General features: G+C 40.6%; 1 protein-coding gene across 1 annotated transcript in view; it reads left to right on the forward strand.

The window, feature by feature from the left end:
- NCOA6 (nuclear receptor coactivator 6) overlaps window positions 1–26,834 on the forward strand; it is an 87,785-nt gene that overhangs the window by 31,476 nt on the left and 29,475 nt on the right. Inside the window, exons 4-9 of the mRNA XM_011972426.1 lie at window positions 804–926; window positions 11,119–11,247; window positions 11,947–12,834; window positions 15,185–15,331; window positions 19,211–20,327; window positions 23,155–23,276. Of these exons, the coding sequence (XP_011827816.1) occupies window positions 804–926; window positions 11,119–11,247; window positions 11,947–12,834; window positions 15,185–15,331; window positions 19,211–20,327; window positions 23,155–23,276 (2,526 nt within the window). The remainder of the gene's footprint in view (window positions 1–803; window positions 927–11,118; window positions 11,248–11,946; window positions 12,835–15,184; window positions 15,332–19,210; window positions 20,328–23,154; window positions 23,277–26,834) is intronic.

The following is a 26,834-nucleotide window of genomic DNA, read 5'->3' on the forward strand; positions in this document are numbered from 1 at the left end:
AAAAAAAAAAAAAAAAAAAAAAGGAAAATCCTATACATAGCCGGACATACTGTTATGTGCCTGTGGTCCCAGCAACTCAGAAGGCTGAGGCAGGAGGACCCTTTAGGCCCAGGAATTTAAGGCGGTGGTGAGCTATATGACTGTGTCACTGCACTCCAGCCTGGGTGACAAAGTGAGACCCCGTCTCAATAAACAAAAACCTATACAAATACTGGTCCTGTCATTTGGTGTCTCAGAAAGTAGATTTGTAGCAACCTATCTCCTCTTCATTGCATAATTTTTTTCCTGCTGGAAATAGGTTTATGTTGCAGTTATTGAATGGAAGTGGCATTTTGTTCACAAGTGCTAGTATCCCTGCACCAGTATATGTTCTTTATTCATTAAACCTACTTATATTTAATATCTACCTTCTGATCATAAATTATCAAAAGAAAGTCTAGGATTTTGAGAGTTTTTGAGAACATTTTCTTCCATTATACACACACACCCCCACCACACACAATTGGTAAGATGGTTGAAAATAAATATTCAGAGTTCCAGAATCTCTGTTGATACTAAGCATCATTCATGGTCACCCTGCTTCCTTATTACAAGAATTGGTTATATCTCCTTGTGCTTAATGAAACCTACTCAGATGGGTTGAAGAAAGACCCATCTACATTGAACCCACCATTGTTCTGGTGGTAAACTAACCATAATTCTTCAAAAGCACGGATAACTGCAGCACTTACATAGCTGTCTATAAACAAAATTTGCATTTTATTCTAATGATTTCCTTTTTATCACTTGACTGTCATTCTCAGGGGAAGGTGCTATCAACCTGGCTTTGGCTCAGAACCGAAGCCAAGATGTGAGAATGAATGGACCCATCGGAGCCGGAAATTCAGTTAGGATGGAGGCGGGATTTCCCATGGCAGGTGGTCCAGGTACGACCTCCGACTCAATTGTATGACATTTTACTAGTTTTCTTTTTGGCTTATTTGATCATTTGAGCCCTGCAAGATAGGTGGGGATTCATGGCATACTTACATCTCTATTTGTTGAATCAGGAAAGCTAGAAATGAGTCATTCCTGAAGGCTAGGGGTCACAGCATGAAGCATCTTTGCAATCTTTTGGTCTCATGCTTAAAGGTTGATGAACACTGAGCCATGCAGCAAACATTTATTGACTTCTTGTTGTGTGACAGGACCTGTGCTGTTGGAAATAGAAATGAATGAGACATTTTCTACCCTCATTATGTTAATATTAATAGTACAATGGAGAATGTAGCTTTCCAACTCCCACTTTCTGTGAGGCTGAGAATATCTGTAAATTGAATTCTTGTGTGTTTATGTGGAATCTGAAGATGTATGTGGAAGAATATGAGTTTTTACGTGTTTAGAATTTGAGAGTTATAAATTGCATCCTTTTCTAGTAATCTTGAAATCTCTTGTTCAGAGATTGAACTCAATATTCTGTGAATATCAGAATATTAGAATTGAGCTGATTGTCATTTACAGCTGAGGAAGCTGTGGAACTCACATAAAGGAAGTGATTTGCCCAGGGTCAAGGAGCAATAAACTAGTATCACAGATCTTCTAATGCCCAATTTAGTGCTTTTTTCACTGCACTAGTGGCTTTCGAATTTTTTCAGCTGCAGGACCCTTTATTCAAATAAAACAGAAAAGCACAGCTGCTGTGGTTGAACCTGAGTAAGAATCTGCTTACCCAGTCATTCCCTTCCCACTCTACCACAGTAGCTCTTAGAGAAATGCAGCAGTATAGAGGAGCTCAATTTATAAGGTGCTATTCTTGGCCGGGCACGGTGGCTCACGCCTGTAGTCCCAGCACTTTGGGAGGCCGAGGTGGGTGGATCACCTGAGGTCAGGAGTTCAAGACCAGCCTGGCCAAGATGGTGAAACCCCATATCTACTAAAAATACAGTAATTAGCTAGGTGTGGTGGTAGGTGCCTATAATCCCAGCTACTCAGGAAGCTGAGGCAGGAGAATCACTTGAACTTGGGAGGCAGAGGTTGCAGTGAGCCGAGATTGCACCACCGCACTCCAACCTGGGAAACAGAGCGAGACTCTGTCTCAAAACAAAAAAACATGCTATTCTGAACTGTAACTAATGAATTGATCATAGAATTGAACTAGGTTTTTATTCTGGTACTACCATTTACTGGTTACCTCAAGCTAGTTACTATACTTCCCCAAGCAATACTTTCTTCACAATAATATGAAATAATAATACCTACCATCTTTTGAGCTCGTGCTTGAAGGTAGAAGGGCCCTGAGCAGTGCAGCAAACATTTCCTAAGTTCTTGTTAGGACTTAGGAAAATATATATGTCAGGACCTGTGCTGTTGGGCTGTTGTGGAATACCATATAATAGATGTAAAATATCCAGCCTGGTATTGTGTACATAGATGTAGTTCCCCACAGAAGTCTGAGCATTTGGTGTTAAGGTAGCTTTATGAGAAATTATAGATGACACTGTTGCCACTACTGGAAAGACATGGGCCAGAAGCAGAGTGGGAAAAGCCTAGCCAAGTTACATATAGTTAATGAAAGAATGAATAAACCTATAGTTACCATATAGTTACGTATAGTTAATGAAAGAATGAATAAATCAGGAAATCTGGGTTCTAGTCTCAACTCTTTTCCAAAGGACTTAATATTTACTGACCCTAGTTGCCTATAAACATCTTTAATTATGTTCTAGAAACAATGCTAGAGATCCCTTCTAGGCTTAAAATGTTAAGACTCCACTTAATTGTTATTAGTACTGTAATTACAAGCTCTCTTAGGCTAGTATCTGGCAGATAGCAAGCATGTTTACTAAGTATCCCTAAGAAGTGCATGTAAATTATAGTGCTTTTTTTTCTTTTTTTTTTTTTTTGAGACAGGGTCAAGTGTTCCTCCTGTCTCAGCCCTTCAGTAGCTGGGACTACACCCGGCTTATTTTTGTTTTGTTTTGTTTTGTTTTTTTGTAGAGACAGGGTTCTGCCATGTTGACCAGGCTGGTTTAACTCCTGGGCTCAAGTGATCTGCCCCCTCAGCCTCCCAAAGTGCTGGGATTACAGACATGAACTGAGCCACCGTACCCAGCCAATTATAGTACTATAGTTGATTATCAACCTAGGAAACTGAGAAGCTTTAGATTGAAATCAGGTTAGATTTGTATTTAATGAAGGACTCAGATTGAGATAATGTGTATGGTATAAAGTTTCAGGAATAATCAATTAGTAATGACCTGTAGTAATAGTAACATTTTAACCCCCAAGATATCTTTCTTTACTGCCAAGCATATTTTAGGATTGCTTTTCTCTGTTGTCTATTGAGACTTGAAGGATGTAAACAAAGTTTAATATTAGGTTAAACAGCTAAATTTTTCTGGGGAAAGAGACCTTAAATCTCTTCTAAAACTATAATAAATAACTTTAGAATTGTGTATCTACAGCAGTTGGTTTTTCAATCATTCTTAGTACTACTTTCTTCTCTTAGCATGGGGAACAGAAAGTTTACTAATAAGAGTCTTTTGCAATTAAAACTAAATCCATAGCCTGTTTTTTTTCATAACCTTATAGAATTCAAAGATTTGTTAGATACCATAGTAGTCATTTAATTCAAGTTTCTCAGCTTCAAAACACTGTTGATGTTTGGGGCCAATAATTTTTTGCTGTGGGAGACTGTCCTGTGTGTTGTGGGATGTTTAGTAGCATCCGTGGCTTCTACCCACCAGATGCCAGTAGCACCACTACTTCCCTGCAGTTGTGCCACCTAAAAATGTCTCCCGACATTACCAAATGTCCCTTGGGGGACAAAATTTCCCCTAGTTGAGAACCTTGGATCTTGTGCAGATTCCCATCTAGTACTGGAATGCATGTTATAGTGTCACTATTGAACATGTAGTCAGCATATACTTGAAATTTTCTGGGATTAGGAAGCTTATTATGGACCAAGAAAACCTTTTTTTCTTTTTGAGATGGACTCTCGCTCTGTTGCCTAGGCTAGAGTGCAGTGACGCGATCTTGGCTCACTGCAAGCTCCACCTCCTGGGTTCACGCCATTCTCCTGCCTCAGCCTCCCGAGTAGCTGGGACTACAGGCAACTGCCACCACGCCCGGCTAATTTTTTTTTTGTATTTTTAGTAAAGATGAGATTTTACTGTGTTAGCCAGGATGGTGTGGATCTCTTGACCTCGTAATCCGCCTGCCTTGGCCTCCCAAAGTGCTGGGATTATAGGCGTGAGCCACCGCGCCGGCCAAAAACCTGTTTCTTATCTTACGAGCGCTTTCTCTCTCTTTTTTTTTTTTTTTCTTGAGAAGGAGTCTCACTCTGTCACCCAGGCTGGAGTACAGTGGCATGATCTCAGCTCACTGTAGCCTCCACCTCCTGAGTTCAAGTGATCCTCTCACCTCAGCCTCGAGAGTGACTAGAATTACAGGCGGGTGCCACCACACCTGACTAATTGGCTAATTTTTATATTTTTAATAGAAATGGGATTTCACCATGTTGGCCAGACTGGTCTCGAACTCCTGCTCTCAGGTGATCCACCTGCCTAGACCTCACAAAGTGCTGGGATTACAGGCGTGAGCCACCACACCAAGCCCTCGTGAGAGCTTTCTTAATTGTCTAACTACCATCTTTAAAAAACCAGGTGCAATTCCTCAGAAACAAATCCAGTTTCAACAGATAAACATTAGCCTAACTGTCCTCTCCAACTACAAAATACCTTAAAATACAACTTTTTTTTTTTTTTTTCGAGACAAAGTCTCGCTCTGTCACCAAAGCTGGAGTGTAGTTGTGCGATCTCGGCTTACTGCAAGCTCTGCCTCCCAGGTTCAAGCAATTCTCTGCCTCACCCTCCCTAGCAGCTGGGATTACAGGTGCCCACCACCATGTCTGGCTAATTTTTGTATTTTTAGTAGTTTCAGTGTCTTGGCCAGGCTGGTCTCGAACTCCTGACCTCAAGTGATCCACCCGCCTCAGTCTCCCAAAGTGCTGGGATTACAGGCGTGAGCCACCGCGCCCTGCCTATAACATTTAATATGTAGCTGGGCGGCCGGGCACGGTGACTCACGCCTGTAATCCCAGCACTTTGGGAGGCCGAGGCGGGCAGATCATGAGGTCAGGAGATCGAGACCATCCTGGCTAACACGGTGAAACTCTGTCTCTACTAAAAATACAAAAAATGAGCCGGGTGTGGTGGCGGGTGCCTGTATTCCCAGCTGCTTGGGAGACTGAGGCAGGAGAGTGGCGTGAACCCTGGAGGCGGAGCTTGCAGTGAGCCAAAATGGTGCCACTGCACTCCAGCCTGGGTGACAGGGCAAGACTCCGTGTCCAAAAAAAAAAAAAAAAAGTGTAGCTGGGCTTGGAAGCAGAGGGGTAGGGAAAGAAAGTAGAGGAACTCCCTAGGCCAAAAAAAAAAAAAGTCAAAGATGAATATTTAAACAGCAGTAAACAAGTGAGATTCTGCAGGGTCTAAAGCATTTGGGTTTTAATGGCCAGGAAGGGATAAAAAATAAAGCCTTGGGTCAACATGAAGAAGCAAGTTAGAATTCAAAATTCCTCCTGAAACCAGAATTTTCAGTGAAAGATAGATTAGGAAAATGTCACCCTCTGGCATAGGGAAATTAATGGGAAATTAATAGGAAATTTGTCTGTGTTTGCTGGGGCTGTAGACATGAGGTGGGAAAATGGGTGTTGTGGAATTGTCTTCTCTACCCTCTTGCATTTTGAACACTTAATATGTTAGTGAATACCCATTAACAGGCTAAGTCATTAACATTAGGTGGGTCTAGACTGGTGATAACTGTTGAAGCTGTGGAGGGGCATATTCTCAACCCTAGTCATTGCAGACTTCTAGTGAAAACCTGATATAAATGAGCTTATATTCTGAATTTATACAATTTAGGATTAGACTCGCTCCCTCCAGAATTTTAGGTAATAGGAATATCAGAGTATTAACAATTACGAGAATCATAAGAAAACAAGACACTATTAAAACATAAGGAGAGATGGGGGAACAGAACTTACAGAAATTTAAAAATAAAGTGAATAACTTATTCAGCAAATTAGAAATAGCTGGATTGAAAGGTGAATTTGAATAAACCACTTAGGATGCAGCAGAGAAAAAGAGATAGAAATATGAAAGAGGTCAAGAGACAAGAAGGATAAAATGAGAAGGTTTAACATGTTTGAAAAGAGTTCCTGAAGAAGTTAAAGAAATTGAGGAGGCATGACAGTCAGAGAATGGCTAAAATTTTTCCAGAATGGATGAAAGACGTAAGTCCTCAGATTCAGAAGCCCAGTAATCCTGAGCATTACAAAATAAAAATAAATCTGCATCTAGACACAATATTATAAAACTTCAGGGCTGGGCGCAGTGGCTCAAGCCTGTAATCCCAGCACTTTGGGAGGCCGAGATGGGCGGATCACAAGGTCAGGAGATCGAGACCATCCTGGCTAACCCGGTGAAACCCCGTCTCTACTAAAAAATACAAAAAACTAGCCAGGCGAGGTGGCGGGCGCCTGTAGTCCCAGCTACTCGGGAGGCTGAGGCAGGAGAATGGCGTGAACCCGAAAGGCGGAGCTTGCAGTGAGCTGAGATTCGGCCACTGCACTCCAGCCTGGGCGACAGAGTGAGACTCCGTCTCAAAAACAAAACAAAACAAAACAAAAAAAACTTTAGAACATTGAAAAACAGAATGCTAAAAGCAACCTAAAAGAAAAGACCTATTATTTGCAAAGGAAAGACTATCAGCTTTCCTTGATTTCTCAACAGCAGCATTGGAGGCCAGGAAACATTGGAATAATTTTTTCAAAGTGCTGAGAAAATAATTGACCACCTAGAATTTTAAACATAGCTGTACTATCAAGAGTAGTATGAAATAAAGAGCTTTTCAAAGAGACTAAGAGAATTTACCATTAACAGACCCTTGCTAATTGAACTGCTCAAGGATGTACTTCAGGAAGAAGAAAATTGAACCTAAGATGGAAGAAATAAGATCTAAGAAGGAATGGTGAGCTAACTAATTGATAAGCATGGGGTAAATCTAAATAAGCCTTGACTTATTTAGTAATAATGATGATCATATATTGTCTTTAAACTTTAAGTGAGATATGTCTGTTGACATTTTAAAGATACCAGTAAAATAATGTGAATGGAATATATAACTTCTAAACTAATAGTAGAGGATTAAAGAGGAAGACCATGATGAAAAAAATTAATCCAGTAATATTCAGGAAAAATAAGAAGACAGCACAGAAAAAAGGGTAAATAGAAATCATAAAATGACAAAATAAATAAAATTATACTAGTAATTAACAATAAAGGTAAATGGATTATGAACACTGATAAAAAGGAAATGATTAATCAGAGTAGTATTCTCAGGTTTACCTATGTGCTGTTACAGGAAACACATAAAATATAAGGACTCAGAAGGTTCAAAGTTAGAAAGATAGAAAGATTAACAAGGTGACTATTAACCAAGAAAAGTATAATAATATTTTTATCAGATAAAACAGACATTAAAATAAAAAGCATCACTGAAGGTAAATAGGGCCACTATATAATGTAAAAGGAAAAATTCACCAGGAAGTTGCTAAACTCTTATGTACTTAACAACCTAGCCTCAAAACATTTAAGAATTGCATGTAAATAGCAAACCTTAGGGGAGATTTAACACACCTCTGAGTAATTGATGGCCAAGTTTGTAAAAAATTAGTAAGGATAAAGGAAAGCTTGAATAACAATATACCTTTTATATAATGGACATACATAGAAACCATGCAGTCAGCCGGGCATGGTAGCTCACGCCTATAATCCCAGCACTTTGGGAGGTCGAGGCAGGCAGATCACGAGGTCAGGAGTTCAAGACCAGCCTGGCCAACATAGTGAAACCCTGTCTCTACTAAAAATACCAAAATTAGCCAGGCATGGTGGCATGTGCCTATAGTCCCAACTACTTGGGAGGCTGAGGCAGGAGAATCACTTGAACTTGGGAGGTGGAGGTTGTGGTGAGCCAAAATCGCACCACTGCTGTCCAGCCTGGGCAACAGAATGAGACTCCATCTCGAAGAAAAAACAAAAAAAAATAAAAGTGCAGTCATAATTCAAGAATTCTTTTTTTTTTTTTTTTTTCTTTTTTTTGAGACGGAGTCTCGCTCTGTCGCCCAGGCTGGAGTGCAGTGGCCGGATCTCAGCTCACTGCAAGCTCCGCCTCCCGGGTTCACGCCATTCTCCGGCCTCAGCCTCCCGAGTAGCTGGGACTACAGGCGCCCGCCACCTCGCCCGGCTAGTTTTTTGTATTTCTTAGTAGAGACGGGGTTTCACCGTGTTAGCCAGGATGGTCTCGATCTCCTGACCTCGTGATCCGCCCGCCTCGGCCTCCCAAAGTGCTGGGATTACAGGCGTGAGCCACCGCGCCCGGCCAAGAATTCTTAATATTCCCAAGCATAAATGGAAAATTTATACAGACCAGGGATTATTCCAAGAGCAAGTTTCAGTAAATACCACATATTAATATCACACAGATCCTGTTCTCTAACCGCAGTGCTGTTAGGTCAAGTCAGTGGCAAAAAAAAAACGCAACCAAAATATCCCATATTTTTGGAAATGTGGTAATGCATTATAAATACTTAGTGATTTAAAAAAGCAATCCTGATGGAAATTAGACAATATTTAGAATGGAATTATGAGAATAATATATACTGAAATTTGTGAGATGTGGCCAATACAACACTTGGAAGAAATTTTAAGCCTTCAGAAATTGGTATTAATGAAGAAAGAACACCAACTGAAAATTAACAAACTAAGTGTCTGACTTAAGAATTGAGCAGAGCAGTAAGTTATGAGGGAAATTATACAGATAAGAACAGAGATAAGTAAAATATGAATCAAAAAAACAATGGAACAGCAAAACCAAAAGATTCTCCTGCCTCAGCCTCTTGAGTAGCTGGGATTACAGGCGCCCGCCACCTTGCCCGGCTAATTTTTGTATTTTTAGTAGAAATATGGGGGTTTCACCATGTTGACCAGGCTGATCTCGTACCCCTGACCTCAAGTGATCCACCTGCCTCAGCCTCCCAAAGTGCTGGGATTACAGGCGTGGGCCACCATCCCTGGCCCAAAAGATGTTTCTTTGAAAGGACAGCTAAAACTTATGAATGTGGTAAGACCACCAAAGAAGAAAAGAGGGCACAAACAATGTAAAGAATGAAAAAAGTACAAATTTTAAAAGGCGAATATTATAGTATATGAGTTATGTATCATTTTTTTTTAAAAGAATGGAAAAGATATTCCACAGTTAACTTTATGCTAATAAATTTTAGTGTTGGCAAAATTATAATTTAATAAAAATTGACTTTTAATAAGGCATTGAAAACTTGAAAAGTCTATAACCATTTAAGAAATTGAAATAAAAATCTGTTTCCCTGTAAATCAATTAGTATGACCTATAGGCCCAGATGGTTTTACAGGAAAGTTTTATCAAATACTTAAAGAACAGATACACAGAGCACAGAAAAAGAAGAAAGATGCTTTCCCAGTCATTTTGAGGTTATTTTCACCTCGATGCCAAAAATCAAAGATGTCACAAAATCTGCCCTTCAAGCTAAATGTCATCATTTTCATTTTAGAATTTTTCATTGTTCTCTTATTCATACCTCAACATTCCTAAAAGTGTGCTTTGGCCTACTTAGTCCTGCAAGATGCTCCATGACAGAGAATTCTGTAGCCAAGGAAAGGAAAAGAGAATAAGTATAGGTGGTTATCCCTTTTTTTCTTGAAGACAGGCTCTTACCCTGTTGCCTAGGCTGGAGAGCAGTGGCATGATCATAGCTCACTGCAGCCTCAAACTCCTGGGCTCAAGTGATCCTCCTGCCTCAGTGTCCTAAATAGCTAGGAATCCAGGCGCTTGCCACCACACTGGCTGATTTTTTTATTTTTTGTAGAGATGGGATCTTGCTATGTTGCCCAGGCTGGTCTCAAACTCCTGGCCTCAAGCAGTCCTCCCACCTTGGCCTCCACAAGCTCTGGGATTACAGGCATGAGCTACCATGCCTGGCCTGTTCTCAGGAGCATGGATGATAAATTCTGAAAAGTTTAGCAGTATCAGAAATTTTCAGATGTGGAGAAAGAGGAGTTCTCAAACTGCTAGTTTGAGTATAAATTGGTATAACCAACTTTTGAGAGCAGTTTACCAATATCTAGTAAACTTAAAGATGCTTAGACTTTAAAACCTAGCAATTCTAAGTATATAGTGTAAAAACACTCTCATATATCCACAAGAATTCATGACAAATACACAACATTGCAAAATTATAAGAATAAAGGAAAAATAAAACCTTAGTATTCATCAGCAGAAGGGTGGATATATGGTTCTATACGATGGAGCCCTTGTAACAGTCAAGAGAGATGTGAATCTCAAAAAATAACATTAAGTGAAAAAGGAAGCTGATGAAGAATGCATATAGTAAGGTGCCATTTATACAAAGATTAAAAGCATACAAAAAATGCTGTTTACCTACAGAAAAATTGCAGTTTACCTACAGATACAGAAAAGGTCAATAAACATGCACAGAACTGTTAACCCCAACTGCAATAACAGGGAGGAGGTGGAATGGAAGGAGTAGGGGACTTCTGCTGTATCTACATATATATCTGAAGGAGATAAGAGCAAATTTTTTAAATTTAAAAAAGGTAGATGATGGGTGTAGAAACTTCCAGGCCGGGTGCAGTAGCTCATGCCTGTGGTCCCAGCACTTTGGGAGGGCTGGGCTGGAGGATCGCTTGAGCCCAGGAATTCGAGACCAGCCTAGGCAACATAGCGACCCCATCTCTACAAAATGTAGAATAATTAGCTGGACACAGTGGTGTGTGCCTGTGGTCCCAGTGACATGTGCCCATGGTCCCAGCTACTTGGGAGGCTGACTCGGAAGGATCACTTGGGCCCGAGAAGTCGAGGTGGCAGTGAGCTGTGATTGTGCCACTTGGCAGACTGGGCAACAGAGCTTGACCTGTCAAAAAAAAAAACCAAATTTTCCATATCTTTTCATATTCTTGAAATAACTCATTAAAAAACAAAAATTGTGCCAATTCCAGTACTCTATTCTAGGGGTCTTTTTTCTAGGAATAATAAGGATGAACAACCCTGCCACTGTTATGATACCCCCGGGTGGAAATGTGTCATCTTCCATGATGGCACCAGGCCACAATCCAGAGCTGCAGCCCAGGACTCCTCGCCCTGCTTCTCAGTCAGGTAATGACTTCCAATCTTTGAGGATGAAGAGTCTGAAACTTTCTGCACAGATCATTACAAAATTCAGTTATCTCTGATGCTGAATTTCTAATTTCCAAACTCACACTGTCACCTTCTTTACAAAATATGACCTGATTTCTTCAAGCTAAATGTCGTTATTTTCTTCTCAGAATTTCTTATTGTTTTCTTATCAGTTATACCCTAACTTTTCTAAAAGCGTGCCTTGGCCTGCGTAGTCCTGCAAGATGCTCATTACATAGAATTCTGTAGTCAAGTAAATTTGGTAAACGCGTCATTCTTTACCCTCCCTCCTGGAGATTCAAAAGTCACATATTGGAGGCACTGAAAGCCCTACAGTGAAGAAACCCATCTAAGTTTGTTAGGTTCATTGTTTCCCAAACCTAAATGTTTTGTTTTCTTATAATGCTAATTAACATAGTTCTCCAGAATATGATTTGGTAAATACTGCTCTCCATGTTTTACATTTTGCTTTTAATGTCCACTACTGACCAAGCTCTTTTTAAGGCAGAATTCATCATCTTGGTATGTTGCTTCACACATAGAAGGTATTCACAAGCATTTATTTTATCAAATAGTAGCAGCAGATTTTACTCTGTATATCCAGAATTACAAAGGCCACTGCTCTAGGATCTAGATTGCAGTAGGTTAATTATTGCTTTGTTGACTATCTTTAAACAGATGCAATGGATCCACTCCTCTCTGGGCTCCATATACAGCAGCAAAGTCATCCCTCAGGATCTTTAGCTCCCCCACACCACCCAATGCAGCCTGTCTCTGTGAACAGACAAATGAACCCAGCTAATTTTCCCCAGCTGCAGCAGCAGCAGCAGCAGCAGCAACAACAACAACAACAGCAGCAGCAGCAGCAGCAGCAGCAACAGCAGCAACAACAGTTGCAGGCAAGACCCCCACAGCAACATCAGCAACAACCGCCACAGGGAATTCGACCCCAGTTTACTTCCCCAACTCAGGTGCCTGTTCCTCCAGGCTGGAACCAGCTGCCTTCTGGAGCCCTTCAACCTCCTCCAGCCCAGGGTTCTCTGGGCACAATGACTGCAAACCAAGGGTGGAAGAAGGCTCCCTTGCCTGGCCCAATGCAACAGCAACTCCAGGCAAGACCATCCTTAGCTACGGTACAGACGCCTTCCCACCCTCCCCCTCCATATCCCTTTGGCAGCCAGCAAGCCTCACAAGCCCACACAAACTTTCCTCAGATGAGCAACCCAGGCCAGTTCACAGCTCCTCAGATGAAGAGTTTGCAGGGAGGGCCCTCTAGGGTCCCAACTCCCCTGCAGCAGCCCCACCTCACCAACAAGTCTCCTGCCTCCTCACCCTCCTCCTTCCAGCAGGGATCCCCTGCATCCTCCCCAACGGTTAACCAAACTCAGCAGCAGATGGGACCAAGGCCACCTCAAAATAACCCACTTCCCCAGGGATTTCAGCAGCCTGTCAGCTCTCCGGGTCGGAATCCTATGGTTCAACAGGGAAATGTGCCACCTAACTTCATGGTGATGCAGCAGCAACCACCAAACCAGGGGCCACAGAGTTTACATCCAGGCCTAGGAGGTGAGGAACACTGTAGCTATTTGTGTTGATAAATTTGCTGGAGCTAGATCTTAGTAGAACTTCAGCTTTTAGAGTTAATGGAGGGAGTGAAATAAGGATGTAATTATTTGGTTTTGTGGATATGGTGGTGACACTTGATATAACTTAGTTAACTTGATACATTATGCAGCATCTTACTAGTTAAATTTAAGCTAGCTCTCTGAACTGAAATTCAGGTAAAAGTCAACGTAGAGATGTTCATTTTGTTTTTCAAATTATTTTTGCTTGATCTTTTACTAGTAAATTAAAATGTCCAGAAGAAAAATGCATTTTGTTAACAATTTAAACTTCTGAGTTGCTGAAAAATTAAGATTATGCAATAGAGCAGAAATAAAAAGAACAGGGTCTCATTGAAGAAAAGGCCCTTTTAGTTACCAATTTTTATAATCCTAGTTAATAAAATAGTAAGCATGGTACTTGTTAAGTTTGATTAAAGTATTAAAGGGGAATAAGTTCAGAAATCATTGACTTTTATAGTTTTATAATGCCAATGCCTGCTCCTTAGAGAGGGAATTCCACCAGTTATACCTAAAGGAGATTTATTTATTTATTTTGTAAGGTGCCTCTTGTATGAAGAAAAAGCAATGGAGCTTAATGTGTGAGAGGTAAAACGATTACAGTAAAACTTATCCATCTCCATGTTTATTATTTATTCTTATTAATCATTGATCTAGTGCACATGAATGTGCTTGGAGCTTTTCAGTAAGGTATAGAGTATCAGTAATACTGTCATCTGATAAACATACCCCCCACCAAAAGACACCCATTGCCTATCCAGAAAAAAATCCTTGCATCTTTAGTGCAACATAGCAAAGGCATGTTCCCATGGTTTCTGGTGAAGTTAAGTTGCTCATCAGCCTTTCACTCTCTTGTAATTAATTTTGCTGACATGCAGGCTCTAATATTTGATTCGTAAGAAGTTCTTAGCAAATGCAAGAATGTTTCAGCTCCAAATTTCACTGTTCTGGGAATCTAGCCCCGGATCAGTGGAAGCTGGGTAGTCCCTCCTGCAAATGTGATTACTGATATAATTACAGTGGGAGCATGCAAATGGGCCTTGTCACTGTTAAAGAAAGGACAAATGCATATTTGTCTACAAAGAGTTTTTCAGGACATTGAAAATTTGGCCCTTAAAAAAATAAGTGGCTGGGCGCAGCGGCTCACGCCCAAATCCCAGCACTTTGGGAGGCCGAGGCGGGTGAATCACCTGAGGTCAGGAGTTCGAGACCAGCCTAGCCAACATGGTGAAACCCCATCTCGACTAAAAATACAAAAATTAGCCGGGTGTGGTGGTGCACACCTATAATCCCAGCTACTGGGGAGGCTGAGGCAGGGAGAATTGCTTGAACCTGGGAGGAGGAGGTTGCAGTGAGCCGAGATTGTGCCACCACACTCCAGCCTGGGCAACAGAGCGAGACTCTGTCTCAAAAAATAAAAATAAAAGTAAATAAATAAATGAATGAATATAACAAAATTTTAAGTGAGTTTAGGTCTTGATGCTTTCATAGAGCAGATGATATGCTCACCTAGGTGATCTGGCCACATCAAGGCCTGTGTTGTAAATGATAAGTGGGTTCTGAGATTCTCGTTATTACAAATTTTCTAAAATTAGCCCTTCCAAAAAGGAACTGATACTTGAGAAAGATTCCATTAGAGTATGGTTTTTGGTACCAAAGCTGTCAGAATCACAGCAAACCTTATGAGAGGAAAGCATAATGATTTAATATAGCATCACTTTGAAGCTCCCATGAACTGTTTCCAATCTGTCTCTTCCAAAGAGACAAGCACAATATTGGGGGGAAATTTTCTGCAAAGGAGATTGTCATCAGTTTCCCTCAAAGGAAAAAAAATCACCAATCTATCCTTAATATCAGGACCCATCTCTTTGTTTTATACTATTTCACATCAATTTGTTTGAAATGAGAGAATTTAGCATATTCCTTTGGTGCCTGTGTTAAAATATGTGAAGTTTTGGGGTCCATTGTTAATTACAGAGAAAAGTGAGCCCTCAAACCTTGCTGTGGCGTGGCCTCAGATCACATTTAGGGAGCAGATTGCCATCTTTTCCTTGGCATGTTCTAAGTGTAAATTTTTTAGTATTTATTTTTCATTTTGACAATGCCTCATATAAGAGATTGTGTTGATTTTTTTAACCATCTTTCCCAACCTTATTATTAAAGATCCTACCTGTGTGACAGAGAGAGCTAAGCCAGTGGAGACTTCATGCAGCTCATCCTTCCTTATTCATTCCATATCTAAGCAAGAGTATAAATTTGCTAGGTAACTGCCTTACTCATTGTTTTCTATTAAGGAATGCCTAAACGCCTCCCACCTGGCTTCTCAGCAGGACAGGCCAATCCGAATTTTATGCAAGGTCAGGTGCCTTCGACCACAGCAACCACCCCTGGGAATTCAGGAGCCCCTCAGCTGCAAGCAAATCAAAATGTTCAGCATGCAGGTTTGTTTTCTGTGATTTGTTCAGCCAGCATTTATTGAGCATTGTGTGGTAGACTTGATAGACAACAGGAGTATACAGATAAATAGTAAGTCTTGGTCTCTCCCCTTAATTTCAAGCCCAAAATAATTATTCTTTCATGGCAGTAACTTTTGTCAATATATCAAAAGTCGGTAAAATGTCACAGGAACTCAGAAACATCTAAAAGGAGATGGAACTTGAGTTATAGCAGGAATCAGCAGTTTTTGTTTTTTTTTTCTCTGAAGGGGCAGATAGTAAATATTTTTGGCTTTTCAGGTTATATAGTCTCTTGTTGGAGCTACTCAACTTTGTTATGATACCACAGAAAGTAGCCATAGACAATACATAAACAAACGAGCATGACAGCATTCCAAGCACTTGTTTATTTACAAACCAGCGGAGGGCCATAGTTTGCTGACCCCTGAGTTAGAGCTTGCTCAGGTAGTAAAAGGGAAAAAGGCATTTCTGGCACATGAAAACCACAGACACAAAGGCATGGAGGCATATTTGGACAACTGCAACTTTTTACATTTCTACATGATACATGTTAAGCTTTGTTTATGCTGAGTGTCTGAATTCTGGTTTACAGTGTGATATTTTTCAAACTTCTTCAGTTCAGATTTAATACCAACAGTGTACTACAAAAAGAAGAAATTTTGGAGAGGAAATAAGATACAGGGGAATGGCTAAAAAGTATTTGCAAAGCAGTAATGTATAAGCTCAAACTTCATGTTTCTGGTTGCTTAAGGACCACATGACTAATCCTCTTACCCTTTCTCGTTGAAGCAGTTTGGACTGAGGTAGTGCAACTAGTTTCTGAATTCTCATCCCCACTGGAGTTAATTTAGTAATGTGACTCCAACTTTAATTGTAAATCACTAAGGAATGAGACAAAAATCTGACTTTTACAAAAAAAGTTCACACTATTTCTGGCAGGGAAACGGAAGGGTAGTGCAAACTGCTTAAATTTCCCTATCTGCTAAAGCAAAACTTCATTCCTGAGTTACATGAATTCATGGATTTTGTTTGTTTGTTTGTTTTGTTTTGTTTTTTGAGATGGAGACTCGCTCTGTCGCCCAGGTTGAAGTGCAGTGGCACGATCTCAGCTCACTGCAGCCTCCACCTCCCGGGTTCAGGCAATTCTCTGCCTCAGCCTCCTGAGTAGCTGGGATTACAGGCACCGGCCACCACGCCTGGCTAATTTTTGTATTTTTAGTAGAGACGGGATTTCACCATGTTGGCCAGGCTGGTCTTGAACTCCTGACCTCATGATCCACCCACCTCGGCCTCCCAGAGTGCTGGGATTACAGGTATGAGCCACCGTCTGGCGAATTCATTTTTTTTTCATAGAAAGTTTTAAAACAGGCAGGGTGCGGTGGCTCACGCCTATAATCCCAACACTTTGAGAGGCTGAGGCAGCCCAGCACTTTGAGAGGCTGAGGCAGGCGGATCACTTGAGATCGTAAGTTTGAGACCATCCTGGCCAACGTGGTGAAACCCTGTCTCTACTAAAAATACAAAAAAATTAGCTGGGCGTGGTAGCGCACACTTGTAATCCCAGCTACTTAAGAGGCTGAGACGGAGGATTGCTTGAACCTGGGAGGCAGAGGTTGCGGTGAGCTGAGATCACACCACTGCACTCCAGCCTGGGCAACAGAGAGAGACTCCATCTAAAAAAAAAAGTAAGTTTTAAAACAATGACAAAATCATTTCTCATTGTTGCACCCTATCACAGCTATTTTGTGTTTTTATATAGTACCTTCCATGTGTACATTTTTTCGTTTGTTTTCTTTTTTTTTTTGTTTTTGTTTTTGTTTTTTGAGATGGAGTTTTGCTCTTATGCCTAAGCTGAAGTGCAATGGTGCAGTCTCGGCTCACTGTAGCCTCTGCCTCCCAGGTTCAAGCGTTTTTCTGTTTCAGCTTCCCAAGTAGCTGGGATTACATGCCCCACTAATTTTTTAATTTTTAGTAGAGATGGGGTGTCACCATGTTGGCCAGGCTAGTCTAGAACTCCTGACCTCAGGTGATCCACCCACCTTGGCCTTCTAAAGTGCTGGGATTACAGGCCACTGTGCCTGGCCCACATGTATGTGTTTTAATTTCCCCATCCTATCTAAAGTAGCTCTACTCCTGTCTCTTACTTTCTCTTCTCTTACCCTACTTTCTCTTGTTAGCTTTTACCGCTTCCTGAAAAAATACTTGTCTGTTTGTTAATTGTGTCTCTTGCCAGTTAGACTGTAGGCTCCAAGGATGCAGGGATTTGGTCTGTCTTATTTATTGATGTTACCTCAGCACCAAAGTGCCTTCCACATATTAGGTACTTAATGAATAATTGTCAGTTGAGTGAATATACACAGTATATTTAGTGTATACAAGCATATATAGTGGTCATGGAGTTCCACTTTGAGTTTATAAGGCTGGTTTAGAAAATCTTCCTTGGAGTTCAGGAAAAGTCTGGATAGTGTGAACAAGGTAGTTTGTCCCCTGCCTTCATAGTTGGAGCATGGACTGGCTTCATAACTTCATTATAGGGAATTTTCTAGTCCCCATTTAAAGATGAAAAATAAGGCCAGGTGCGGTGGCTCATGCCTGTAATCCCAGCACTTTGGGAGGCCGAGGCGGGTGGATCACCTGAGGTCAGGAGTTTGAGACCAGCCTGACCAACATGGTGAAACCCTGTCTCTACTAAAAATACAAAAGTTAGCCGGGCGTGCTGTTGTGCACCTGTAGTTTCAGCTACTTGGGAGGCTGAGGCATGAAAATCACTTGAACCCAGGAGGTGGAGGTTGCAATGAGCTGAGGTTGCACCAGAGCGAGATTCTGTCTCAAAAACAAAACAAGAGAAAAAGTGAAAAATAAAAGGGATAAAATAAACTACAAAGTTATGCAATTAAACGGGGAGATAATGCAAGTAGCTATAGGAAAATCCCAAAGACCCAGTAAATAAATAAGTACTACAGCAAGGCGGGTAGCAACTTTTGTCTAAATTAGAAATAGCTGAGAAGACTAGGACATGTGCCACATGATTCACCAGGGACTGTGCAGGATTTGCAGCTTCCAGATGGGTCATCTAGTCAGTTGGCTCCCACCAGAGGCTCAGCTTCCAGATCAAGATTAACTACTTTTTACCACATCAGGGCAGAGGAAACCTGTCCTTGGTGTTCTTTTCTTTGAAGTGCAGCATCCAGATATCACACACATAGCCTTTGAGAGTCATTATTATTACAGTTTTCCAAGAAGCATTTTTAAATGTCCTCATCATTGTTGAGGTTTTCCTAAGAGGACACTTCACATTCTTTGTTTCTCTGGCTCATTTATAGCAGAGTTATTTCACTAGCCTATAGTACTTTTTAAATTTAATTTAATTTAATTTTTGAGACAGGGTTTCTCTCTGTCACCAGGCTGGAGTGCAATGGCATGATCTTTGCTCACTTCAACCTCCACCTCCCAGGCTCAAGCAATTCGCCTGCCTCAGCCTCCCAAAGTGCTGGGATTACAGGCATGAACCACCCGAGCCCCGCCACTACAAGTCATTTTAAAACAATGAGATGCTGCCTTTCTCATTATTTAATCTGAAAGAAAGTAAACTTTCTTAATCTTTGATATGTTAAATCTTTAAGATACCATATGGGACTATAGAAACTTTCTCCTTCTCTATTATATGGTCATTGGGAATGTAAGCATTTATCCCACAGCCACATCTTCATAGTTTAGAAAACTCACAGGAAGTATGTCAACAGCACATTTATGTTGGTCAGTGGATATGTGGGTGATGGATGTCTTCCTGAGTAATGTAACTTGAGTATCTTAATACCAATAAGATAAAAATATTTCTGAAACTATGACTTTTTTTTTTTTAAGGTGGTCAAGGAGCTGGTCCTCCTCAAAACCAGATGCAGGTGTCCCACGGGCCACCAAATATGATGCAGCCCAGCCTCATGGGAATTCATGGCAACATGAACAATCAGCAGGCTGGTAGTTCTGGGGTTCCTCAAGTGAACCTCAGCAACATGCAAGGCCAGCCCCAGCAGGGCCCACCATCTCAACTGATGGGCATGCACCAGCAGATTGTGCCCTCCCAGGGCCAGATGGTCCAGCAACAAGGAACCTTGAACCCTCAGAACCCTATGATCCTTTCAAGGGCCCAGCTTATGCCACAGGGCCAGATGATGGTGAACCCTCCGAGCCAAAATCTTGGGCCCTCGCCCCAAAGGATGACCCCACCCAAGCAGATGCTTTCCCAGCAGGGCCCACAAATGATGGCGCCACATAACCAGATGATGGGGCCTCAGGGACAGGTTTTGCTCCAACAGAACCCAATGATAGAGCAGATCATGACCAATCAAATGCAGGGGAATAAGCAGCAGTTTAACACTCAGAACCAATCCAGTGTCATGCCGGGACCAGCCCAGATAATGAGGGGACCAACTCCGAACATGCAAGGAAATATGGTGCAGTTTACGGGACAGATGTCAGGACAGATGTTGCCCCAGCAAGGGCCTGTGAACAACAGTCCATCTCAGGTTATGGGGATTCAGGGGCAGGTCCTGCGGCCACCAGGGCCCAGCCCACACATGGCCCAGCAGCATGGTGATCCTGCTACTACGGCAAATAATGATGTCAGTTTGTCTCAGATGATGCCTGATGTTAGCATGCAACAAACCAACATGGTCCCCCCTCATGTACAGGCCATGCAGGGAAACAGTGCCTCGGGAAACCACTTCTCAGGCCATGGGATTTCTTTCAATGCGCCTTTCAGTGGAGCTCCCAATGGAAATCAGATGTCCTGTGGTCAAAATCCAGGCTTCCCAGTCAATAAGGATGTCACGCTAACGAGCCCATTGTTGGTCAACTTATTGCAGAGTGATATCTCTGCAGGCCATTTTGGGGTAAACAATAAGCAAAATAATACCAACGCAAATAAACCGAAGAAGAAGAAACCCCCTCGGAAGAAGAAAAACAGTCAGCAAGATCTAAAGTAGGTTGTGATGGTTTTGCCTCAAATTTTATTCATTTGTTTTCTATGTGGATAACTTTTTTTGATGGAAAATTTTACATAATATAAACTAGAATAGTATAATGAAATCCCACTGCTTCAGCAATTATCAACTCATAGCTTATCTTGCCTTCGTCTGTACTCTCTTCCATTACCCTCTTGAGTATTTCAAAGCAAATTCACTTGGTAAATACTTCAGTGTGTCTCTAAAAGATAAGGACAGTTTTTAATATGCCCGCACAATATTGTTAGCACACCTAGAAAACTAATACTTCCTTAGTACTCTCATATCTGGTGTTCAAACTTCCCTGATTATCTCAAATTTTTTTCTTACAATTTGTTCAAATAAGGATCCAAACAAGATTCATATGTTGCAATTGGCTGGTATATCTCTTAATTCTATAGTGTCAGGGGGGTTTTGGCAATCAGAGCCTGAAAAGCAACCAGTGCTTCCATATGGTAACTCCACAAAGCACTGACTTCAGGCCTATGATGGCTATTGGGGAACCAGAGAGGCCAAATGTGTTTTGGAAATTAAAACTACTGCTGTCTCTCAAATAGAAATGGTTTTTTTGCACAGGTGCCTTTCCTTTAAAGGCTCTTTATCATCCCTAGAAGCTTAAAACCCCACGCTAAGATGATTGGACCTTTTAAATCAGTTACCCTTTCAGTAAACGTTCTCCAGGTGAGTTATATTGCAAGATCATAGCAGGAAAGGCAATTAACAATTTATATTTCATTTCCTGAAGCTAAGTATTAATTTGTGTTTCTGGGTTTGATAAAATGTTTCCAGAAAGAATATTCATTGAGCTATATTTTGTGCCTTTAATCATAAAATTAAAATTTGGAGACATTTATTATGAGGAAATAATGGCTGATGAATGTAAAACAGGTTAATTGAAACAAATTGTTAGAATTATAGAAAAAGAATCAAGAAACTTTATTTCAACAAGCTTAAATGTTCAAAATTAAACCAACTATCTTTATCCCAGCCTTCCCACAATATTCTTTGTACTGTGTTATATCATGCTCACTTGCTGCTTCTTGAATCTTATACTTTAAAAGCTTATCATGGTATATTATTAATAATAACATTTTTCTGAATTCAAACTTAATTATCTAATTTTTCTGATAGCTCTTTCTCAGTTAAATTCTTTACTAGTATCAATCTGTGGGAATAATTATTTAATAAATATTTTATTCTCTCGATAGTCTGGGAGTAAAATTGCAAGGTTATTCAGTTGCCTCTAGTGTGCATTTTTTGCCATCTTCACCAGCCCTTAGGGAAATTGCTTACTTAGGTCTACAAATTGTGAAAGCGACCTTATGCAGCATCAGGACTCCTAGGAAAGGGAGACAGTGGGTTTACAGGAAAAGTACCTGCTTCCAGCTGTACCACTAGTTCACTGTGAAATCTTGGGCCTGTTTCACACACCTTTTTGGGCCTTTGTTTTCTCATTCATAACATGAAGGGGCAGGCGGGGCGTGGTGGCCCACGCCTGTAATCCCAGCACTTTGGGAGGCCGAGACGGGCAGATCATGAGGTCAGGAGATCGAGACCATCCTGGCTAACCCAGTGAAACCCCGTCTCTACTAAAAAATACAAAAAAACTAGCCGGGCGAGGTGGCAGGCGCCTGTAGTCCCAGCTACTCGGGAGGCTGAGGCAGGAGAATGGCGTGAAGCCTGGAGGCGGAGCTTGCAATGAGCTGAGATCGCACCACTGCACTCCAGCCTGGGCGACAGAGCGAGACTCCATCTCAAAAAAAAAAAAAAATGAGGGGGCTGGACCAGATATTTGAGATTTCTTAGCTCAACAATTTTCTGAAAGTAAGGGTAACCACTGAATCTTTGCCTGTAATTTAAAGTGAGAGAAGTTTTACAAGGAGCAAATTGTTATGGGGTCTGGATGTGCTAAAGATCTGCTTCAGGTTCTAAATTTCCATGTGCTAGGGGGCTTTTAAAATGGATTTTGGTGGCTTATGAAACTGTACACAGTAGAGTGAGACAAAATACTACCTAAAAGTGGGTGAACAAAATCAGGGCAAAGGGAAACTAAAGATAGAAAAGAAAAGTACAATTAGTACTGAGATTACAAACAAAATGAGGCCCGTGATCTGTCTTGTTCTTTGAGAATGTGGATGTTAGTAGCTACATTTTCTTCATTTTTTTCTTCCCCACTAAAAATTTTAAGCTACACCCAGGTAAAAGTGAAGGCATCTCAAAGCCAATAGAGATGTCTGCACATTCTGCAGCAAAATTTTTGTTGTGGTGGTCTCAATCTTTATTTGTTCTCTGAACACCATTTCCATCAGCCAGCCTATACAACCTTTTGCAAGGTGTTATGAATTGAGCCCCCACTGTTATATCCACAAAAAAGAAACAATCAGACCCTGTAGTTGAATTTGATCGCTACGTTGGAGATAGTGTGGTTTCACAGGAATAATATCTTATAACATTGATAGCCCTATGATCAAGTCTTAAAAACATCTAAGGAATGGGTGATTACATGAAAATTATTGCATCAGGAATTTGTGGAAAGCATTTTGAGTAAATACAGTGCTGTTAGATTAAGTGGATTTTAACATTTAATGAAATTGCCAGATTATTTTTATGCCAATATTTAATGTTTTATCCACACTAGAGAGAGATGAATAATGGTAATACAAACATTTTAGTTCTTCAGAAATAGAGGAAGGGTTAAGCTAGTTCTGTGTATTTTCTATGCAACTTATTCTAAAATATGTTACTTTTTTTTTTTTTTTTTTTTTCAAATTTTTTTAAAAAATTTTTTTTTTTTTTTTTTTTTAGCACCCCAGATACTCGCCCAGCTGGTCTGGAAGAGGCTGATCAGCCACCATTGCCTGGAGAACAAGGAATTAACTTGGATAACTCAGGCCCTAAACTGCCAGAATTTTCAAACCGGCCACCAGGTGATAAAATGTTAGCTAGATTATACACTTATCACATGTGCATGTGGCATTACAAGGCTTCATTGTCTTCGAGAAAACAATAGTATTTTATCTGCTAACTAGTCTACTTCAGTGATTTAATGTGTCTCGCCTTGGTATTAAGTAAAAATTTCAAATATAACTTTTGAAGGCACATACACACATTCTATTCAAATTTGTCTTTGTTATTTTAAGTCCTCATAAAATCGGACTGAAATGTGGTTGGGCACGATGGCTCATCCACCTGTAATCCCAGCACTTTGGGAGGCCAAGGTGAGCAGATTGCTTGAGCCCAAGTGTTCAAGACCAGCCTGGGCAACATGGTGAAACTTTGTCTTTACAAAAATTTTTTTAAAATTAGCCGGGTATGGTGACACACACCTACAGTCCCAACTACTCAGGAGGCTGAGGTGGGAGTATCACCTGAGCCCAGAAAATTGAAGTTGCAGTGAGCCATGATCATGCCACTGCACTCCAGCCTGGGCTACAGGGGTGAGACCCTGTCTCAAAAAAAAAACCCTGAAATGTGAAGTGCCTCTTTATTCTTGTCAATGTCAAGGTTCTAGTTGGCATCAGAACAGGATAAGATTAAATGGAGAGATGATTTCACTCTAATCCTGCTTACCTCCCTTTCCTGCAGCATTTCTTCCTGGGGCTTTTTCAAAGCAGGGAACTACCAGAGTTTAAAACAAGGTGATCTTTTTTATAGAAGTTTCATTGTTGAGTCTTTAAAATATAAAAAAGATATAAAGAAATAAAAGAGACACCCATTTTTCTGCCACGTAGGTTAATAATTTATAATAAATAGGACCAATATTGGAAGCCCCCTTTGTTGTACCCTCTCTGATTATAAAATAATACTATCCTTTAAATGTTGAAAAATTATGTCAAAGATGGAAAAGCTCCTAAAACTAATTCATTCAAACATGGATATTATAGAACCAAAGCCAGCTGCCACAATATCTCTAAACCTAGTTATCTTGGCCTGAGCAATGACTTGTAACTTTATTCCCCTATGACACGGTTGAGGATGCACAACCCTTCACACTTAGGCTACTCTCTCCTGTGTGTACAGAGGGTATGTTTTGTTTCTTCCTCACTAGTTATTTCAGCTCCTTTTTGGCATGAAAATGAGAGTGACATTATTTTAGGAATAAACTTTAATCTACCCCTGATTTATGTATTTTAAAAGTGAATCCAAACAAAAAGCTAAATCCATCATTATATCAATATTTTGTGTTATTTATTACAAATTGGGCATATCACACTTCCCATCAGTGAGATGCAGCGGCATAGCTGAGACTGGGTGGTCATCAGTCTTTGGGGAATATGTCCAGAAGGCATTGAGAACAGGAACATGCCTTCTTGCCTTAGACACATCTGAACTCTTCTATATTCTATGAATCCCAGGGTCTTTGTATACATTTATTGCCTTCTTTCTGCAAACTGGGGACCTGCAGGCTGAATTTGGCCTATAATGGGTTTGAGTTGCTATGCAGTGTCTTAAACAAAAGTCTGAATTTAAATGCCTTTAAAGAGGGCATCTGCTCTGCAGTTTGGCATTGTTGACAGGACTCTTGCTATCTTATACCAGTCCACTTCTATTCTCTACTACCTGCCTGACCCCTAAAGGCATAGGAGTTTGCATTCCCTGAGTAATAAATTTGGTTTGTGATTGTGTTATGGGCACTGTGTGTGTCCTGGCTTTCCCTCTTCACCATTCTGTCACATCAACCCCAATCTGTCTTATCATTAGTGCCTTTTGGACTGCTGCCTCCAGCTTCTAGACTCTGTAGCAGCCATGCCCTTAACTGTTAGCTTTGAGAGGCTGCTGTATTGTCTATGCTGTCCTCTTTGGTATTTACTGTCTGGTGGGCTGATTTTAAAGATAAAAGGCATCCATGTTATAGCCCTGACATCAACAGGCTTTTGCAGAAATTATGATTTTCTTAATGTGGGAACCCCAGACTGAATGTGAAAAATAGGAACCCGCTATATTTGACTATATAGTCTAAAGGACAATTGAACCATAGAAATGCCATATGTTATTGGCTTTATAAAGGTCAAGAAGGTACTCGGGCCTAAAATAAAAAAGGATTTTTAAAAAAATCTTCAAAACTGGATTCTACACATTGTATTCGTTGATACCATGGAAATCTTTGGCCAGAAGACATTAATTAGCTATTGAGTACTGAGTTTGACCCACAAAATTTGGTAGCTGCTCTATGAAAATATTGAGTCAGCATTTCTTTTGACCGCCAGAGCCAATTGCTCTTATTCCTACACCTTCTTAAAACCTCCCCAATGTACTCTTCATGCAACAATGGAATAAATCTAGTTTGTGGAACTGGAATTGTATCCCATATATGCACAGCTGTATGCCCACTTTTTCCCACAGAACTACCGTTATTCTTGGTTTGCGTATCTTTTTTTTTTTTTTTTGAAATGGAATTTTGCTCTTGTTGCCCAGGCTGGAGTGCAATGGCGCAATCTTGGCTCACCACAACCTCTGCCTCCCGGGTTCAAGCGATTCTCCTGCCTCAGCCTCCCAAGTAGCTGGGATTACAGGCATGCGCTACTATGCCCAGCTAATTTTGTATTTTTAGTAGAGACGGGGTTTCACCATGTTGGTCAGGCTGGTCTCGAACTCCTAACCTCAGGTGATCTGCCCGCCTCGGCCTCCCAAAGTGCTGGAATTACAGGCATGAGCCACCGCGCCTGGCCAGTTTGTGTAACTTTTTATCTTTTCTGATTGTAAGGTTTTGGTTCTAAAATGCCAAGTAAAATCTTCACAAAAAAGAGAATAATTTGAGATGTTGCCCTCTGCATATCTAGAAGACATTGTCCTTCAGGGTTCTTTTTCCAAAATTATTTTTTATTCCTGAGGGCTATGCTTCCGCCTTCCTTATTCTCCAACTGTGGATTCATGGAAAATATTTCTCCAAATAGAGATTTGCATGTAAGAAAGTTAAGTGCAAATTAATATCCATAAAAACTTCAGTGCCCTAATTTTATTTTCAATGTGTATATCAGCTTCCATTAACTCCTACTGTTTATTAAACTGATTTACATCTGAAGGGCAATTTTAATTCAGTTGGTTTCCCCCAAAGGATTAATCCTGAAGGATGCGGCATAGTGTATGGAGCCAATGAATTGGAATAATTTTAAATTTCTCTTTCTTAAGGAACTGAATCCTAGAATTTTATATTTTACTTCTGTTGAAAGAATAAAAAGGCTGTCTTCAATGCTGTTATTTTCAATAAAACCACATCTTTAAAAAAATTATTCCTATGCTAACAGAAGAAGTGAATCCTAAATGCTTTACTTCATTCACAAGTACATTGAAATATTGATTATGACTACAGAAGATCTGAATCTTGGGTAGACAGGCACTTGCTGTTGATGGAGTTTTTCTCATTTCATCTGAATGTTTGGCTGGTATAGACACAGCCATTTTCAGTGCATAGCACAGAAAATCAGGCTCTTAGTACAGTCATGGCTCATTCAGACCCTACACACCAAGGAGCTCCAGATTTTTTG

The sequence above is a fragment of the Mandrillus leucophaeus genome, unplaced genomic scaffold, assembly GCF_000951045.1.
Source record: "Mandrillus leucophaeus isolate KB7577 unplaced genomic scaffold, Mleu.le_1.0 Scaffold129, whole genome shotgun sequence".
NCBI lineage: Eukaryota > Metazoa > Chordata > Mammalia > Primates > Cercopithecidae > Mandrillus > Mandrillus leucophaeus.